This window comes from Prunus avium, chromosome 7, assembly GCF_965620075.1.
Source record: "Prunus avium chromosome 7, drPruAviu1.hap1.1, whole genome shotgun sequence".
NCBI lineage: Eukaryota > Viridiplantae > Streptophyta > Magnoliopsida > Rosales > Rosaceae > Prunus > Prunus avium.
The window spans coordinates 37,634,218-37,652,181 of record NC_142290.1 but is presented as its reverse complement, the minus strand read 5'-3'; the positions used below and the strand labels follow the sequence as shown (position 1 = coordinate 37,652,181).

At 38.0% G+C, this 17,964-nt stretch overlaps 5 protein-coding genes and 2 non-coding genes across 7 annotated transcripts; 5 read left to right on the top strand and 2 right to left on the bottom strand.

Moving 5' to 3' along the window:
• The first annotated feature begins 4,932 nt into the window (after positions 1–4,932).
• Positions 4,933–7,438, top strand: LOC110759958 (SPX domain-containing protein 1). The gene is made up of 3 exons (XM_021962104.2): positions 4,933–5,365; positions 6,102–6,228; positions 6,772–7,438. Exons 1-3 carry the CDS (start codon positions 5,069–5,071, stop codon positions 7,221–7,223), a joined length of 876 nt encoding a protein of 291 aa, XP_021817796.1. The 5' UTR covers positions 4,933–5,068; the 3' UTR covers positions 7,224–7,438.
• A 769-nt stretch (positions 7,439–8,207) lies between these two features.
• LOC110759949 (peroxidase superfamily protein) lies at positions 8,208–9,801 on the top strand. Its single transcript, XM_021962096.2, has 4 exons — positions 8,208–8,471; positions 8,584–8,763; positions 8,867–9,029; positions 9,127–9,801. Exons 1-4 carry the CDS (start codon positions 8,271–8,273, stop codon positions 9,546–9,548), a joined length of 966 nt encoding a protein of 321 aa, XP_021817788.1. The 5' UTR covers positions 8,208–8,270; the 3' UTR covers positions 9,549–9,801.
• Positions 9,802–9,949: 148 nt separating this feature from the next.
• On the bottom strand, positions 9,950–10,031 carry TRNAS-GCU (transfer RNA serine (anticodon GCU)). Its single transcript has one exon. It is a non-coding gene; the product is annotated as a tRNA-Ser (tRNA).
• Positions 10,032–10,553: 522 nt separating this feature from the next.
• On the top strand, positions 10,554–13,164 carry TED4 (Plant heme oxygenase (decyclizing) family protein). Its single transcript, XM_021962089.2, has 4 exons — positions 10,554–11,368; positions 12,132–12,355; positions 12,648–12,755; positions 12,876–13,164. The coding sequence occupies exons 1-4, from the start codon at positions 10,930–10,932 to the stop codon at positions 12,966–12,968; spliced, it is 864 nt and encodes a 287-aa protein (XP_021817781.1). The 5' UTR covers positions 10,554–10,929; the 3' UTR covers positions 12,969–13,164.
• A 904-nt stretch (positions 13,165–14,068) lies between these two features.
• On the top strand, positions 14,069–14,704 carry LOC110759964 (embryo-specific protein ATS3A-like). Its single transcript, XM_021962110.2, has 2 exons — positions 14,069–14,325; positions 14,401–14,704. Exons 1-2 carry the CDS (start codon positions 14,110–14,112, stop codon positions 14,656–14,658), a joined length of 474 nt encoding a protein of 157 aa, XP_021817802.1. The 5' UTR covers positions 14,069–14,109; the 3' UTR covers positions 14,659–14,704.
• A 504-nt stretch (positions 14,705–15,208) lies between these two features.
• TRNAR-CCU (transfer RNA arginine (anticodon CCU)) lies at positions 15,209–15,281 on the top strand. Its single transcript has one exon. It is a non-coding gene; the product is annotated as a tRNA-Arg (tRNA).
• A 217-nt stretch (positions 15,282–15,498) lies between these two features.
• LOC110759878 (protein BUNDLE SHEATH DEFECTIVE 2, chloroplastic) lies at positions 15,499–17,878 on the bottom strand. Its single transcript, XM_021962015.2, has 5 exons — positions 17,692–17,878; positions 17,506–17,603; positions 16,953–17,016; positions 16,092–16,188; positions 15,499–15,818 (listed from the first exon to the last, which is right to left on the bottom strand). The coding sequence occupies exons 1-5, from the start codon at positions 17,747–17,749 to the stop codon at positions 15,740–15,742; spliced, it is 396 nt and encodes a 131-aa protein (XP_021817707.1). The 5' UTR covers positions 17,750–17,878; the 3' UTR covers positions 15,499–15,739.
• Between the last annotated feature and the right edge of the window lie 86 nt (positions 17,879–17,964).

Genomic DNA, 17,964 nt, shown 5'->3' with positions numbered 1-17,964 from the left:
CAGTCAATCTCTTAAAGAAGTAGAGGCCCGGATGATAAATTCTGTGGTCGAGTCACAATGTGAGTTTTAAAATAATTTCAGGGACCAGACTTCACTGGATTTGGCCTGCAAGCAAGCAAGCAAGCAGTGCCAAGCATGCCCTGGTTAAGTTGCTAGGGTAAGGTACGTATAGACGTGGGCATGAGCGCACAGTTAAAGAGCTATAAATAGAATGGTCCACGTGGGCCGTTCGATTACGAAAGTGAGGTGATGCATATGTGTTGGAGATTCCAATTCGAAATATGTCGCTTTACCCTCATTCAATAGCCGATTGAAATTCCTCAACCATTGGGTTAGGTTTCATATTTAAGATTTTCAAGGGCTACGTGGCACAAACAGAGAGCATATCTCATGCATGAACTCAGTGGGACCCAAAACTAAGCTTATTAGACAATGACAGATCGATTCAATTTCATGTATTATATACATACATATACCTATATAATATATTCTCTAATCCGAACATATACATATATATATAATATACTTTTTAATCAGAGAAATTAAATAAGATGTATTAGGTACATAGGTTAGATATATAATTAAATATGTGCTTCCTGAAGCCATGCATTGAAGGGGACATAATCATGAGATGAGACTTATGAGGAGGATCGATCGATGGCATAGCATATCCCATGTGCAGATGATTTGACCTTTTTTCTGTCTTTGATCTCCATGTAAATTGTAATTAAACTGTTGTAATAATATTAATTACATTGGATGTGTCACATACAATTTCACGTAATTGTTGTATGTAGGACATGATCGAACTAAGTATGTCTCTATTCATTTTCTGAAACGTGTGATTTTCTCTTTTTGTTGTCAAATTTCTGAAAGGTTTGATTAGACCCATGCGAAATTGAGTGTATCTAAATTGTTAGCTTAACTAACGGCTCTTAATTTCTTCTTTTGAATAGACAGTAGACAAATATATAATTTGAGAGACGCCCTTTACAAAGGTATATCCCATTGCTGACTTGATGCCGCGGCCGGAGGACCACCACCACCGCCTGATCTCAAAGACTTGGTCTATTCAAAAGTCTTCCCCACACCTCCTCTGCATTATTTAGTGCGTATTCTGGCAAAATCAAGGGTATTGTTTTCAGAAAGAAAATTAAAAAAAAACACCAATGCTATATATAAACATTTCATTTGGTCCTTGTTTGGTCTTTTCAAAAACTATTAACCTCTAGATATTTGCTAGCTAATCATATACACACACGCACAAAGGGAAATGAATTTGCAGGAAAAGTTAGGTCATCCACTTATTTTGGAAATAGCATTGTGTGTTTTGAATGTTATGTAGGTCCGATTTAAAGAATATCCAAGGCTCCAAATGTCATAATAATAATAATCATATTCTATTTTCTCATCAAGCCGGCCTTCTTCTCATCATTTCCTCTTTTGCCGTCTTTCTCCTTTGGTAGGTGGCCTGACTAGTAAGCGTCAAGTTAATAGTTTATACTGGGTCTTTATTTAAGTGTTTCATGGGGGGAGTTTTTTGGCGTTATCAATTGCATGGTATAATACGTATTTATGTATTCCATGATGTATTAACTATGAATTAATAGTACCACATGACTTTGCAACCATTGCATGAAAAAGTTTCCGTTTTGTGGGGCCTATATTTGTAGGAGAAAAACTTAGTTGCAATGGGAATAACACTGTTTTGTTATCTCCGATCAATAATGTTATGTCACGTGAAAATGTTATTATGTACGTCACAACATTATTAATCGGGAATAACAAAATAGTGACCCACTTCATGACACTTCTTTGTCCATCTGGAAAACCCCAACAACCAAAAAACCCCACTATATAGAATTGTACCACTATCCAGACAGCAAATATTGTCCCATGTGATTGAGTCGGTAAAGGCCTACCGAATGTTGTTAATGGAATAGGGTTTGGTCAGGTTATATTGTAAACTTGAGACCCATACCCTGAGAGCCCAAGTGGCTAATAGCTTAGATTGGTTGGTCAAACATTAATGGATGGGCTTTGACCCTAAAGAGCTAGTAGCTAGCAGGCTCATATTTGAACCCAGGACTGACCTTTGTTTATCGTAACATTATTCCACGTGGCTGGCGTTGATAAGCTACTTTATAGCGTTCTCTTCGAGTCCTTTTAATTAGTAAATAATTTAATACAATGTTGTTAATATCTTCCATTACGAATATCCTGAAAAATATTCTCGATAGATGCCATGCCACCGTTGATGTGAGATTGTTGTGAATGGTATCATAAAATATGATTAGGAGTTAGGAGTTTACTAATTGGGAAAAAGTCCAATGACCGAATGAAACAGAAATTAAGATCACCATAGATTCGCATGGGACCAAATACTAATTAGTTAAATTAATTAGTAATTTCAACGTGAGCTTTATTCTTTATTCATTTTTTTATATTTTTTTGATACAGTATACGGTATTTTCAGAGTTTGCCAATACCCAATAAGTAATTTTTTTTGCTTTTATTTGCCGATCCTCAAACTATTTTGGGCACAACGAAACCAAGATCCAATCCAAGCATGTGTTTGGTGTGGACTTTGAGCTCAATCAAACATAGGATTCATACATTATAGTTTGGGATGGGTAGGAAAGACCGCTGGCTTTCAAGTGCGGGTGATATATGATATGCGAGAGCATAAAGGAACCCAAATGAGAATATGCCCAAAGGTTATATCTTTCTTCCTATAGTTATATGAAAATATTATAATCCGCCTCAACACATCACATCAAAACTGTTATTTCTTTTTCTTCTCAAAATCTTTCCCACACCAGATTGTTTAGCATGTTATGTTGTGAAGTTTCTATTTGACTGTTATTTTGTCAAATAACGTGCCAAATTATTTAACAATTGAACCTTCGGCTACATATCTGCTGTTTTTATAATCACTAGTGTGATAATCTATGACACTATAAACAATAAGTAATTTTGTAGTAGTGGTATTAGATATTTGTATAAATTTAAGTATGATTTTGTCTTTTGCTGTTGGACGCGATTGTCGTAGTCATGATTATCTTAGAAGAGATTAAGACTTGATTGAGTGTCTATTTTTATAAGTTGTGTAGATTTTATTACTAGTAAGATTTCATGTGAGTTTTTAAGCTATGAATGAAAACTTCGATGCTAGATTGAAGAAGAGGAAATGAAGAAATGACACTAGAAGCAAGAAGAGGAGAGGAGGATGAAACAATACATTAATGATTACACACCAAAACGAGGGGGAAAGCTCATAAAAAGAAACAAACAAGACTTGTCTGTGAATCCGAAATTTCCAACTTCCAACCTCCAAGACTTGGACTTGAAGCCTAAAATTAAAGAGTGGAAGGAAGCGAAGAATATCCTAGAGATAGATCCGAATATTGTCCGTGAAGCCGAAAATTCCAAGATTAAATAGTTTCACAATTTAATGTACGAACTTGGACATCTTCCTTGCGTTGTCGTGCATGACACGCTGGCATAGTACGAGAGACAGCCACGTGTATTTTCAATATATTAATCTTTGGGTCCGTTCCCCTCCTTTGAGAGATAAGCACAGGGATGCTTCCGAATCAGAATTATACCATGCGTTGCCGTTGCGTCATATATTGGCAAACAACAACAACAACCCTCCTCACTTTGGCTCGGCTTACTGGGCTTGGCCTTTCTCTTTCGCTTCTTTTTCTTTTCCTTCTTTAAGGAACAAATTTAAACAAATAATATAATTACCCCATCTCTTTGACGACGTGGCACATTATCCTTTAAACTAAGCTATATCACTCTCCAACTCGGGCTTTTTCATCAATGATTGAAGGTTACTTGAGATAATCAGCTTTTGTTAGAATATACGTGTACAAAATATTATGATTTATTTTCAGTAATGAGACTTGATAAACACAATTAATGATCCATGACAAATTAGGTACCATGAGTCTATTTGGGAGAGTTAAGGTTATGACTTGTGATTATTTAGTGAAGAATTTTATCTTAATATCCAAAATATTTATTAAATTTTATTCATATGACATATTGATCTATAATTAAATATAAAATTAATTGTCTTTATTAAAAAAAAAGTAAAGTATTACCATGTATGCTTAATGAAAGATTTAATTAGTAACTTTATTAGTTAAAAATTTAATGAACCAAACATTAATAATTAAGAAATGGTAATAATGAAGTCCCTATATTGTGTGTCACCCCACCAGTATTCAAATCTAATAATTCTAACCATGAGATGTGGTGTGGTGGTAGCTCACCTCATTCCTTAATCATGAGGTTGGGGGTTCGATTCCCGCCCATGGGAATGGAGCTCATTTTGTGGCTAGCCGTTTACCTCCATTGGGAGAGCTCCCACAGCGAAAGGGATTAGTCACTGCTATCGACGGTGGATATCCTTGAGTCTCACCAAAAAAAAAAAAATCCAACAATTCTGTGTTTAGTTGGTAATTAATTCTACTGTAAATATTTACGAAAAAGTACGGAGTTTGCTGCCGTGACCGCGGGTGTGGAGATAGCCTCTCCCTCCCCTTAACTTTTTGTTATCCCAAGAAAACAAGCAAAACCAAATTGTATCCACTTTTCCCCCACAAAACGACTCAGCTCACTCGCTCCGTCTCTCCAACCCGGCTACACTCCTCGAGCCACTCCAGATCAATATTGCTCCACGTGTCGCTTAATTAAAGACCAAAGAAATAAATAAAAACTAACAAAATTTTAAAAAATCCTCTATCTGTCGCTCCACGGAGTCACACACATAATTACATGCGCGCGCGCGCACACAAAACGTGCACTTGAACAGAGAAAGGGAATAAAACCCGTAATATACTCTTCGAAAACAAAAGGATATTCCAACATTAACCCTTCGAATATTCTCTCCTTACCGTTATATCCCCCTCCCCCCCCTCCCCTTCTGCCTTTACCCTCACCGCCCAACCCCCACTCACACCCACTCCCTCGTATTTTCTCCCATTTCCCCTCATTTTCCCGAGAAAATCTCTAAACTTTACCTTTCTATCCGAATAAACAAGATTTCGAATTCGAGATGAAGTTCGGCAAGAGCCTGAGCAGCCAGATCGAGGAAACCTTGCCGGAATGGCGGGACAAGTTCTTGTCCTACAAGGAGCTCAAGAAGTGCCTGAAGCTCATCGAGCCCAAAGGCGGTGACAGGCCCACCAAGCGTCCCAGGATTGATGCCTCCGCTGATTGTGCGGACGCTCACGGAGATAAGGAGGGCATGTCCACGGCAGAGATCAATTTCATTCAGTTGTTGGAGGACGAGCTCGAGAAATTTAACTCCTTCTTTGTCGAAAAGGAGGAAGAATATATTATTACCTTGAAGGTATTATTTTTCTAATCTCATGTTCTAGTTTTTCTTTCTTCTATAGTTGTTTGGTTCCTGAGAAATTTTTTAATTTAGATTATACAAGTTTCATAAAGCATCTTACTTTTATGGTCTACAATTCAAAATAACATAGAAGAAGCCTCTGCTTCACAAGCTTTTCTTTCGCATTCATCTGTTTCCTTTCTCTGGAACCAAACAGAGTCTTTAGGCTATCTAATTAATTATCGTTTATTTTCTAGTTTTATCTCTAAAGTTGGATATTTAATTGCTAGATTTATCTCTGAATCCCGAGTTTAGCTTGCGAGTCGTATTTTCTAAATTTGACGCAAACCTAAACGGCACCCTCTGTTCTGGTATGTGACCTGTGCGTTTAAAGCTATCATGGGCACTGCGCACACGGGGAATCTTCTATTCCACGTTTCTCTTTACGACAGACCGTTAGTCATTTTGGCTTTGCCGTTGCTTTTGTGAACCACACATATAGTCATGTGTGCGGGAGGCCGCCACCTGTCACTTTGAACTGGTTCGCACCTCGCTTTGTATGGCTGTTGTTGCTTTTGCTGCGCTATTTTCCGTTAGTTAACGAACACACCGTTTGGTACAGTAAATAAACTCAGTGCTAACTTGCGCCTTGTGTTACTAATAATGTATTGCTGGAATTGCAGTTTTTTTTTTTATAAATATATTATACAAGGGCAGGAAATGAATTGTATTATATGTGTATGGAATGCAGGAGATACAAGACAGGGTGGCAAAAGCAAAGCATTCCAATGAAGAGATTACTAAGATTCGCAAGGAGATAGTGGACTTCCATGGAGAGATGGTTTTGCTGGAGAATTATAGTGCCCTCAACTATACAGGTATTGATCTTTTTCTTTTACTTCTTTCTTTGGAATATAGAGCGAACTTGAAGACTGAAAAGTATGCTAGCTTGTCATTATGGGTTTCCATATGTTTATATTTATTTTGACATTCCGTGTGCATGAAGGCATTTAGGATAAACCCTCAGAAGCCATTTCCAATGCCAAAGGGTTCAATCAAGACCCGGTAAAACTATTCGTTGTTAAGGGTTATCGATACGTTCTGCATTAAGGCATTAATACCTTCACATTAGCACCTTTCTCTGTGGTATCAATATGTAGTTAGAGTATGGTGACAATCTTGTTCAGCCTTTATGAAGAGCTTTGCATGAACTTGGTCTCCCACCGGCACATCATCAAGGACTTATCCTGTTTTTTTTTTTTTTTTTTTTCTCTTTTCATTATGGTCATAGGAACTTTACAATCTTTGGTCTTTTAAACTACAAATTGTGCGAGTTTGACAAATTTAAGTGAACGATCTAAACTGTGTTGTGTAGAAATATTTCATGGTTTAAAGAGCTCAATTTAATTTCTTTTTAACAGGACTGGTAAAGATACTCAAGAAGTACGATAAAAGAACCGGTGCTCTTATGCGCTTGCCCTTCATTCAGAAGGTCTTGCAACAGCCTTTCTTCACCACCGACTTGCTCTACAAGCTCGTGAAGGAGTGTGAGATTACGCTTGACCAGCTCTTTGCCATGACTGAACAGCCCATTCCAAATGAAGGATCTGATGGGGATGAAGGGTGTGATCCTTCAACTTCTGCCACTACCACTACCGAGAGTGATGGCATTCCCAGAGTAAACAAAGGACTAGCAGAGATCGAGTACATTGAAAGCTTGTACATGAAAAGTACTATATCGGCATTGCGGGCTTTGAAGGAAATTAGGAGTGGAAGCTCTACTGTTAGTGTCTTTTCGTTGCCGCCACTGCAAATAAGTGAATTAGAGGATGAATGGAAAAAAGTCCCTGTTCTGGAACAAGTTGCCAAGTAGCTAGATAGGTTGTTGGTACTGAAATGGGGACTAGTATGTGCCCCCTTTTCTTTTGTTTTTGCTATTTATTCAAAAACTTTACATGCATCTGCTATGCATGCTTTTATATACTAACACAGATGTAAAATGCAAAGTTGTAACTGGAATGAGTTCATTAGAATTAAGTTCTGTATAATAAAATCTTTGGCCTAATGGAAGTAATAATGTTCTCCATATTTTGCAAATGTAGTTTTTCGGACAATGTCTTGTTTTTACTTTTAACAAGAAATTTGGAAAGATACCGCTAAATCGCTGCCGAAAAAAGCAACTTAGGTGTTTGTTCGTTCTCACAGCTACAACAGAGGCATTTGGTACTTTTCAGTATCTTCCTGTTGCGGGTTTATGGATGCCATTACAGAGCATTTCCATAAAAGATGAACTTTGAACTCTTCAAAGCTAAAGAGATTCATTCTCATGTGATGAGGGGTTTGAGCAAACTACAAAATATGTATATATCTACTGTTAGGAATGGAAGCCTCTTGCATTGCAGGTTTTTGTACTTGAATTATGAACACTACCAACTTACTTAAGCACTAAGTTAAAGTGCTGCACTAATTGAGAAAACAAAACTTTAATTTGCATGCACACGATCAAGATTTTGGATGCAAAAATAGGAAATAAAAGCAAATGGGAACCCCCAATACGAGAACAATTTAAAGGAAAAAAGAAGAAATGGACTTGAACAAACAACATCATCAACAGAGGGGAAAAACGCGTGGAAGAATAAAGCTGCAGAATCAAAGATGAGAGAGAGAGAGAGAGAGAGAGAGAGAGAGAGAGAGAGAGAGGGCGCCTACCACATTATATTACAGTTCACATTCAAATCAATATCCATGTACAGTGAAATCCACCATCTTCTCTAAAGCGCATATATGGCCCACACGTTCCACTAATAAAAGGGTTACAAGCCAAAAATGCAATGGAAAGAAAGTGGCTCAAGCAAATCCATTTATAAACAAAGTAGTGGTGCATGTTTTGGTGAAGAGTGAAGAAGCAATTAGAACAGATATGAAAGCCACAGGGTCGTTTTTTCTTGTCATTCTGGTAATGATTTTGCCTGTACAAGGTCAACTGAAAACTGGGTTTTACTCTTCTTCATGCCCAAAAGCAGAGGCCACAATCAGGTCCACGGTTGAATCATACTTCAACAAAGATCCTACCATTGCAGCTGGCCTGCTTAGGCTCCATTTCCATGACTGCTTTGTTCAGGTTTTTGTTTTCTTCTTTTGCTGAGTGACCGAGTGTTTGTTCATATTTTGTTAATTTGGGCCATTTGGCATGTTACATGTTCATGCTTCTTGCTTGTGTTCATGTTCCACAGGGTTGTGATGGGTCGGTTTTGGTTAAGGGCTCGTCGGCGGAGGGAAATGCATTGCCAAATCTTGGGTTGAGAGGATTTGAAGTAATTGATGATGCAAAAGCACAACTAGAGGCCTTGTGTCCTGGAGTTGTCTCATGTGCTGATATACTTGCACTGGCTGCTCGTGATGCTGTTGACTTGGTAAAAACATACCTTTCTGTTTAGCATACACACACACTAAATAATATATTCAATTCAATTTAATTAGTTTCTAATGGTGTATTTCTTGCTGTATTAATTTCAGAGTGACGGTCCAAGTTGGTCAGTGCCCACTGGAAGAAGAGATGGCAGCGTCTCTTTGTCATCTCAAGCCTCAAACTTACCATCTCCTCTTGATTCTGTTGCTGCCCAAAGGCAAAAGTTTGCAGCCAAAGGCCTTGACGATCATGATCTTGTAACTCTAGTTGGTAAGCTCTCTTTTTCAGCACAAGGGCCATAATCATTTATATGTATAATTACAAAAAGCTCCAAACTAAGCTATAAGTGTATGGAAATTGGATGCAGGGGCACATACTATTGGCCAAACAGACTGCACATTTATCACATACCGTCTTTACAATTTCACAGCAACTGGGAATTCTGACCCGACCATAAACCAAGCCTTCCTAGCACAACTCCAAGCTCTTTGCCCCAAAGATGGAGATGGCTCTAAGCGGGTGGCGTTAGATATAGGCAGCCAGACTAATTTTGATGTGAGCTTCTTCAAGAATGTGAGGGATGGCAATGCCGTTCTGGAGTCAGACCAGAGGCTTTGGGGTGATGCTTCAACTCGCAACATAATCCAAAACTATGCTGGCAGTATAAGGGGGTTGCTTGGATTTAGATTTGACCTTGAATTCCCAAAAGCTATGATCAAAATGAGTGGCATTGAGGTGAAAACTGGTGCACAAGGAGAGATTAGAAAAGTTTGTTCAAAATTTAACTAGTCACCCAAAAAAGAGCAGCAAGGGCATCGTAACTCAATAGTTAAGAGCAGTTATTCATGCACTCGAGGTCCTGTGTTTGAATCCTCTCTCTTAGTATTGTTTGTATTAAAAAAACGCTCAAAAAAAAGGTGACGTGTAATAAAATAAGAAAAGTGTATGCGTGATATATGTGACACCTTTGGATTGCCAAAAAGAGATAAAGATGTAGTGGAACTTAAAATTAAAAAAATGTATGTGTGATATATGTGACGCCTTTGGATTGTATCTTAATCAAGAGAATTTGGTCAGGGCCCTGTTCTTTCGCTATGGGTCTTTATTGGTCCATTTATCCATTAAATGGGACGACTGAGCCCACCCAGACTTAAAAAAAAAAAAAAGAAGCTAATTAAACCAAAAAGTATCGTCGCCTGAGAGATTCGAACTCTCGCGGGGAAACCCCATGTACTTAGCAGGCACACGCCTTAACCACTCGGCCAAAGCGACTTTGATGTCCACTTGTCTTCTATTTTCATTTATATTCGGTTTTCCTAGCCTCTTTTAACTACACAAGAAATTTCCAAAAAAAATAATTAGTGTTGTAAATCGTATGTAAAATAAGGGAACTTGGGTTTTGTTTGGTTTTCTTAATAACGTATTTTTTTTGCAAATTACAATTTGACACTGTGACACATGTGTAAAAATAAATTATAAAACATAAAAAAGAAAAATTTATAGAGACGCTACTAAACTGTCACTAACAAAAATATAGAATTTCTTACCTACAGAAAAATAAGAAGGGAAGTATTTTCCGTAAAGTAATGGTGTTGTCTTTGTCACTGAAAAGAACAGAGAAGAGAGTCAAAAGAGTGTTCCACACTTGACCACGGCAGAGTCCCAAAGCCACAAACTACTTCAAGTCGTATTACCAGCTTGCCCTGTGAAGCAAAAGGTAAAACGACGTCGGATGACCTCCACCCACCCAGCTCAGCATTGGAATTGTCCTGACGAGACTCTCTCTTTTTCTCTATCCACTAATCCAGAACTGAGAACCAGAAGAAGTAAATTAACATTAAAACAGAGCAGCCCTTCTATCCAAGATTCAATTTCGATAGCAACAACAAAACACAGAGAGACCCATACGCACTCACGCACCAGCCCACACTGCATTAAATTCAATATTTTCAATTTGTTTTTTGCTTAACTTATTGTTTGATTAAAAAATTGTTTTTATAATATTATCCATCGCTTTGGCTTCAAGAGGACGTGAACTGCCGTTTCAAGCCAAACTCATAAACTATTTCTTGTTTCTTAAATCTAAAAGTTCCGTTCACGCTTCGCTATCATACACTTAACTGACTCACTCACTCTTCCTTGCTTTGTTTCAATCTTTGAACTTTCGGAAATGGCTTCTTTAACCCCAATTTCGCAATCCCAGTCCCTTTTTAACAAGACCCGTTGCAAAATAGCCCCGCCCAAGTCTCTCACAAGCCCCAATTTAGGCTCTGGTTTCCTGCTTAAAAAATCCTCTGTTTCGATCCCAAGGATGAGTACCAGAGTGCCCATGAAGGCTGCTGGGGTTGTTTCTGCCACCACGGCGGAGAAGGCCAAGAAGAGATACCCGGGCGAGTCAAAGGGGTTTGTGGAGGAGATGAGGTTTGTGGCCATGAAATTACACACCAAGGACCAAGCTAAGGAGGGTGAGAAGGAGGTCAAAGAGCCTCAGGAGAGACCAGTGGCTAAGTGGGAACCAACCGTTGATGGGTATTTGAAGTTCCTTGTGGATAGCAAGTTGGTGTATGATACCCTTGAAGGGATTGTTGAAAAGGCCCCTTTCCCTTCTTGTGAGTGATTTTTTGATCATATAAATTTTGCTTCTTTTGATGGCTTTTGTCATGTAACTTTGTGCCTATTCTTGTATTTGTTTGAAGGTTTTTTTGGGTGTGCATCCTTTGAGATTTTATTGTTTGGTGTGGATTGACTAACTGTCAATATTGCCTTTCGCTATTGTTCTTAAAGTTCTGATTTTGAATATCTGTACTTGGTGTTATATGATCTTGCCATACTTTAGCTGTATGTGGTATGATTTTTGGCCTTGTGGGCCTGTGTGATTTTGCATTTTATAGCACCAAGGAATTGCTTTTCTATGTGTTGGTTAGGTGTTATTGGTCATTTATGTTTCTTTGATTGTAGAGTTGTACGATCTCCACTCCACTTCTGCTATCATAATGATGCTGCACTAACAAAGATATCCAGTTCTACCCATCCATATGTATATCTCTCACAAAACTTTTATGTTAGGATACTGCATCAGAGTCTTACCATCTTAAATAAAGCTTTCCCTTTGTGTTAGGATACTACATTAGATTTTCCATGTTTTGCAACATGTTTTATTCTTGTTTAGTCTTGATTATCATGACATTGTGGGACTTATCTAGGGAGTTTTCAAATATGAAAATTGAAATGAGATAACTAAGGTTTCATATCAATGGAAGTGTTGCTGATGTCCTGTCTGTTTATCTGAGAGCTTGTAATGCTACATGTATTTATTTACCGTAAATATGACTAAACTAACATGTACCGTTGCTGTATGGGTTTTGGCTATAGATTCTGAGTTCAGAAATACTGGATTGGAAAGGTCTGCAAAATTGGCCAAGGATTTGGAGTGGTTCAAGGAGCAAGGCCATGTCATACCAGAACCTTCTGCTCCTGGTGTTACCTATGCAGAATATCTTAAGGAACTGTCGGAGAAGGATCCTCAAGCATTTCTGTGCCACTTCTATAATATATACTTTGCTCATTCAGCTGGTGGTCGAATGATTGGGAAAAAGGTATAGAAATAATGCTCGGAGTCCATTATCATACAAATGTGTCATGGTCTATGTTGCATTGGCTCCAGTGCCTGAGCTGGTTGAGAGTCTAAACTTGCGTAGCAGGAACCAAGTTAATCTAATTGGTAATTCTGACTTTAGGGGCATGAGTGATATTCCCTATACTAGATATGTGAATCTTTCCCCTTACCTGCTTAGTTCAAGCAGGGAGCTCAAGCAACATTTGATTTTCTTTCAAATGCAGCTGAGGTCCAGTTCTTAACTCAAATGTTTTATTTTTCCCCAACTTCAGGTGGCTGAAATGATACTCGACAAGAAGGAATTGGAATTCTATAAATGGGATGGTGAACTTTCCCAGTTGTTGCAGAATGTAAGGGAGAAGTTGAATAAAGTTGCCCAGGTGAGTTAGCTAGCTGCTGTTCTTTTGCAAAAACTTTCTTGTATGCATCTCTTTGCTTGATTGAAGTTTCGTGTATGTATTTCTTTGCTTGATGTGTTATTTACACCTATGCATCACCAGAGCTGGACGAGGGAGGAGAAGAACCATTGCTTGGAAGAAACCGAGAAATCATTCAAACATTCAGGAGAGATTCTGCGTCTAATATTGTCCTGATGCCACATGATATGATAGTGTGCTGCCACTGCTGTTGTGATCTTGTGTTTCCATTGGCACACGCCTCATCTTAAAAACTGTCTGTGGAGGCGTGAGATTTACAGTTATTGTCATTGAAAAGAAAAGAAACAATTGTGAAATTTGTAAATAAGATTTGGCTTACCCCTTTTAATTTATGGAATGCTTACTTACTACTGATCTATTTCTATTTCTAAGCTTTTATTTTACCCAGTGCCCAATGCTGTCTTTATTTTGTGCTATGGTTCTCTTATGGTTTGTTTACTTTTTTAGGCCCTCATGTTGTCTTGGCCCTTGGGAGGATTGGGGCCCAAACCCTAAATGTTGAGAGGACAATGACCCAGGGCCTAGCCCAGCCAAATTTGTAATGCTAAATTAATTAACTGCTGAAAAACTTGTATGAAACGTGAATAGCACTATTTCCGACCATTTATAATAGGAAAATGCTAGGGAGATCAATTTGGGATACCAACTTGTGTACCAACTTTCTAATAGAGCGTGAGATCCATTGTATTGGTGGGCTCCACCTCTATTAGAGAGTTGGTACACAAATTGGTATCCCAAGTTGGTCTCCCTGCATGATCTTTTATAATATGCCAAGTCCGTGATTAGCCGAAATAGCAAAACTGTGCTCTTGCAAGAATATATTGAGCGTGTCTCTCTAAACTGACCTATAACATCAAAAGAATATATCGAGCGTCAGTGTTTCAGTATGGGCAGTAAGTCAGCACACTGGCTTTTGGAAGTGTTGAATGAGTTGGAAAATTACTATTTCATCCCTCAGATTTTTATTTGTAAAGAACGGTTATACGGCAAACACTTCCCGGGGCATGAATGGAACAAGAATGTGAGCAAACCAAGACTGTCATAGAGTTATCATTTTGCATAGACTGCAGGGGACAATATATTGTATAAAGGGTAATGCTAGGCTTACCACATTTTTCATACCATATTTCTAATAGAGGTGGAGCCCACCAATACAATGGGGCCTAGCATTCTATTAGAGAGGTGGTATGAATGTGGTATGAAAAATGTGGTAAGCCTAGCATTTTCCTTGTATAAATATATGCAACCCATTTGGTTAATATCTCATTTCTGGAACCAAAAGAAATTGCAGGAAAATATGGTTAAACTAGTTGTGTTTTCAGTCCTTTTTGCCTTCTTCTTCATGGGTTTTTCGCGTTTGCATGCTGCTTCTTCTACCAGCTTCAAGCCCAAAACTAGCCTGCAGGCCAAGAGGAGCTGCCCTTACACAGTGATCATAAAAACCAGCTGCTCTTCAGCCACTTTCACCAGAGACCAAATCAGCCTCGCCTATGGTGATGCTTTTGGCAATGAGGTAATTAGAAGTTGGTCATGTAATTAATTAAATCTTAATTGATAATTTTATCGGTTTAATTTGGTTAATGCGCAGGTGTATGCAAAGAGGCTTGACAATCCAGCTTCAAGGACGTTTGAGAGGTGCTCCTCCGACAAGTTCGAGATAAACGGGCCATGTACGCGTAACATCTGTTATCTGAACCTTCTGAGGAATGGATCCGACGGTTGGAAACCTGAGTTCGTCAAGATCTACGGTCCACATGCAAACACTGTTTCGTTTAACTTTAACACTTTCCTGCCCAACCGAGTGTGGTTTGGACACAATCTATGCCATGGTGTCTCTGCCCCTTGAAATATTTTGTCATCAAATCAAACATCTATGTATGCATATTATTGCATGTCTCTGCCTCTTGATCTGCTGTATAATTTATGTGATTGAAGTTTGATGTTTGTTGATAACAAGTAAAATATAGTACATCAGTAATTAACAGTAAAAAAGAAAGAAAGGAAGAAACAGAGCAACCTTGTTTCTATCCAAGATTGAATTTTGAGAGAAACAAAACACAGCCGGGCCTGCCGTCTCCAAAATGCATCAAGTCAATGTTCCCATTGTTTTAATTAAATAAAAAAGGAAAAAAAACTTTATGAACATTCAAACAATCAGGACAAGTTGAATGAAGTTGCCCAGGTAACTTAATTGATTGCTCTCTCTACTCTGGAAAAATTCTTGAGGTTTCTTTTAGGCTTTAAAAGCTCCGTTTGTAACCAAAAATCATACTTACCTATTGGTAATTGGTTAATATTGGGTCACTGGCTGTGGCTGACAATTTTCCAAAATAACGTGACCAAACAGACATGCAAGTCTATTTTTCAGGATTTTTGTGACAATGAAGGACACAAGAGCGCCTGTAGCTCAGTGGATAGAGCGTCTGTTTCCTAAGCAGAAAGTCGTAGGTTCGACCCCTACCTGGCGCGTTTTCTTTTTTCTCTTTTTAACCTGTTTTTTTGTTGGAATCAGCCAGTCAACTTTGTTCCATTTATTGTTGGAATTAGCATTTCTTCCTCCCAAATTCGAATGACTGGCTTAGAAATTAGAGTCCATGAATGATGAGCTTTGCTTGTAATTTTATCCAAGGATGACCACAAAAAGGTTTTATCACCACTATTTAACACTTCAGAATTTCTCCACACAAAAAAAAAAACCTTGTTTTTCTTCATTGTAATTAGAACAAAATGCAGTAACCAACATATTGGAACCAGATGTGCAGGCAAAATATCTGACCCAATAAAATTTTGGCTTGTTTTTCCAACAGTGGTAAAACCAATATTACAAAAAAGTCTAAACAAAGCAATGCGTTCTCCACTTGTTTACCAAGTACAACATTTCACCATACCAACAAACTGAGCAGCATATCTTTGCAAGTTGCAACGTTCTAGGAGTCCTGTGTGCTCATGAAGCCACCCAAAAACCCAGCACCATTGCATTCTCCACACAAAATGTCCCTTTTACCCCTGCAAGAAAACATACAATTATTAGTATCAGATGGTAAGCATATATAATAAGAACTAGCACAAAATCCTCAATAGGTGAAAGACAGACACAGTCGAAGGATGGGTGTAATGCAAGCGGGACTAATTAATTATGAGCAGGGATTTTCGATGAAGGGAAGGGACATCATGCAGCATTTGAAGTTTGCGATCTCCTTATTAGGAAAATTAGCTCTAATTTCCCTTCATGGAAATTATGAAAATAAAATAGATGTTGATACGAATCAACATGGCTACCTGCAAAGCCAACATAGTCCACCAGCTTTAAACTGTCCATTGAAGTGGTCTACAGAATTAACTCCAGTACCTTTGCATTGAGAACACGATATAGCACCTGGTTGGTGAATTATAAAAATAAAATAAAATTGTGAGATGAAATTTTCAGAGGCTGATACTAACAAATGAGAAGAGATCTTCTAATCAAAAACTTGAAAATGATGATTTGCAGGGAAAGGCTGGCTATGCATATGCAACATATTAAATTGTCCAGGAGAACATTGACAAATCACAATAACTTGATTAAAAGTGTGTCCTCAAAATCAATTTCTAAGCAATGACTATGGACAATGCAATCCCTGAATCTCAAGCCCATAACCATGGAGGAATGGAATGTGCTTTTTTTTATCTCTTATTTTTGCTGATAACAGGAAAGCAGCGTGCAAAGATTGGTATTTGAAAATTTGAAAACAGCCAGCCAAACTCAACCTAAGTATAAAATATAAATCATTGACTGAAAGACCCTGGTAATAAAGAAGGTATTCAGCAGTGACGCTTCATCATTTAAAGGTTGTTTCCTCTGAAGAAAACAATTTAGGAAAAGGGTGAAAAGACCTATTATTTTTCTTTTGCTGCCATCTTGATTAACAACATTGCAATCAGATATGTCTAGTTTCTGAGTTAATCATCTGATTAACACATAGTTGGCTAGATGTGAAAGAAATAGATGATTAAGTCCTATAACTCCTCTAAGATATATAATGCCAGAAAGTCAACAAATATAGGAGGAAATAGTATGCCTGAATGCTTTCAGAGATTTCATTCTAAAGCCCCAAGTCAATATTCAGCATAAGTTATAGTATCTACCAGTTATCCACTTACCATTTCCCTCACATTTAGAACAGACTAGGCTATTTGTTTTGGTAGTTTGCTTACCATCTGTCGCCTGCAAGACAAAACCAAAGTGAAGTCCAAGGAAAAGAATTACCTTCAATATATTATCAAATGTTTCCAAGTAAGCTTTTCCTAATATTACTTGTCTGCGATTTGCATATACAAGCTTTTCTTCACATGCTTACATATATCAAACTTCAAAAGTCAACAGATTTTCTGAAATGATCAAACAGGACCATTTATAGTGTTGCAGTCATCAAAGCCATTAGACTTCAAAATGGGCATCTTTTGGCAATCAAACTTCATTATGAACGCGTTTCTCACTCTTGGTTTCGCAGACAAAGTTTACAATTCATTTAACCCATTTCAGTTCTAATATATTTCTTCATAAAGCTAAGTTACCCATCTATCTGTCGCCCCCTGAAATGCACTAGGACAACAACTTTATAAAATGGTCCAAGTAACGTGCTTGAGCGAAGGAAATGAATGCAAGGCAACCCTTTTCAAAATTTCGATACATGGTTCACCTAAAATGTCTCACCTTGACCTCCCAAGACTGAAAGTTTGCAGCTTTTGAGTTCTGAAATACTTCATTCGCTCGAAGAACCTTCCCACCAATTGAATTATCTATCAATACCCCTGTAGATAAATCAAATTGAATTAACTAAAACAAATAGAGAACAATGAACTAAAGTCGTTGAGAGAGAGAGAGAGTGAGAGAGAGTACTTGGTTTGTTTGTGGATTTGAAGGAACAAACAGGTGTGAAAGAGAGAGAGCTTGCCATTCAAAGAGGTTTTCAAAATTTTCTTTCTTTTGCAATAAGAAAGTTATCAACTTTATTGAAGAGCGAAGCTTAGACTGAAGAGTGAAGAAGGTATGCAATCGGTGGTGGTAAGCAATACAAGGAAAACAGGATAAGGCCCCCCTTATACAAACACAAATTTCAATGACCTCAATGCCCTTGGTCAAATGACCCAGCTGCTTTGAACGAAACGAGGT

What these genes read in the sequence shown, in the direction of transcription:
- LOC110759964 (XM_021962110.2), top strand. Translation starts at nt 14,110, where the DNA reads ATGGTTAAACTAGTTGTGTTTTCAGTCCTTTTTGCCTTCTTCTTCATG. An exon ending in GTGATGCTTTTGGCAATGAG is followed by an intron (nt 14,326 to 14,400) that starts GTAATTAGAAGT and finishes GTTAATGCGCAG; the next exon opens with GTGTATGCAAAGAGGCTTGA.
- LOC110759878 (XM_021962015.2), bottom strand. Translation starts at nt 17,749, where the DNA reads ATGGCAAGCTCTCTCTCTTTCACACCTGTTTGTTCCTTCAAATCCACA. An exon ending in CAAATCCACAAACAAACCAA is followed by an intron (nt 17,604 to 17,691) that starts GTACTCTCTCTC and finishes ATTTATCTACAG; the next exon opens with GGGTATTGATAGATAATTCA. An exon ending in GGACTATGTTGGCTTTGCAG is followed by an intron (nt 15,819 to 16,091) that starts GTAGCCATGTTG and finishes GTTTTCTTGCAG; the next exon opens with GGGTAAAAGGGACATTTTGT.
- LOC110759958 (XM_021962104.2), top strand. Translation starts at nt 5,069, where the DNA reads ATGAAGTTCGGCAAGAGCCTGAGCAGCCAGATCGAGGAAACCTTGCCG. An exon ending in AATATATTATTACCTTGAAG is followed by an intron (nt 5,366 to 6,101) that starts GTATTATTTTTC and finishes TATGGAATGCAG; the next exon opens with GAGATACAAGACAGGGTGGC. An exon ending in TAGTGCCCTCAACTATACAG is followed by an intron (nt 6,229 to 6,771) that starts GTATTGATCTTT and finishes TCTTTTTAACAG; the next exon opens with GACTGGTAAAGATACTCAAG.
- LOC110759949 (XM_021962096.2), top strand. Translation starts at nt 8,271, where the DNA reads ATGAAAGCCACAGGGTCGTTTTTTCTTGTCATTCTGGTAATGATTTTG. An exon ending in TCCATGACTGCTTTGTTCAG is followed by an intron (nt 8,472 to 8,583) that starts GTTTTTGTTTTC and finishes CATGTTCCACAG; the next exon opens with GGTTGTGATGGGTCGGTTTT. An exon ending in TGATCTTGTAACTCTAGTTG is followed by an intron (nt 9,030 to 9,126) that starts GTAAGCTCTCTT and finishes AATTGGATGCAG; the next exon opens with GGGCACATACTATTGGCCAA.
- TED4 (XM_021962089.2), top strand. Translation starts at nt 10,930, where the DNA reads ATGGCTTCTTTAACCCCAATTTCGCAATCCCAGTCCCTTTTTAACAAG. An exon ending in AAAGGCCCCTTTCCCTTCTT is followed by an intron (nt 11,369 to 12,131) that starts GTGAGTGATTTT and finishes TTTTGGCTATAG; the next exon opens with ATTCTGAGTTCAGAAATACT. An exon ending in GTCGAATGATTGGGAAAAAG is followed by an intron (nt 12,356 to 12,647) that starts GTATAGAAATAA and finishes CCCCAACTTCAG; the next exon opens with GTGGCTGAAATGATACTCGA.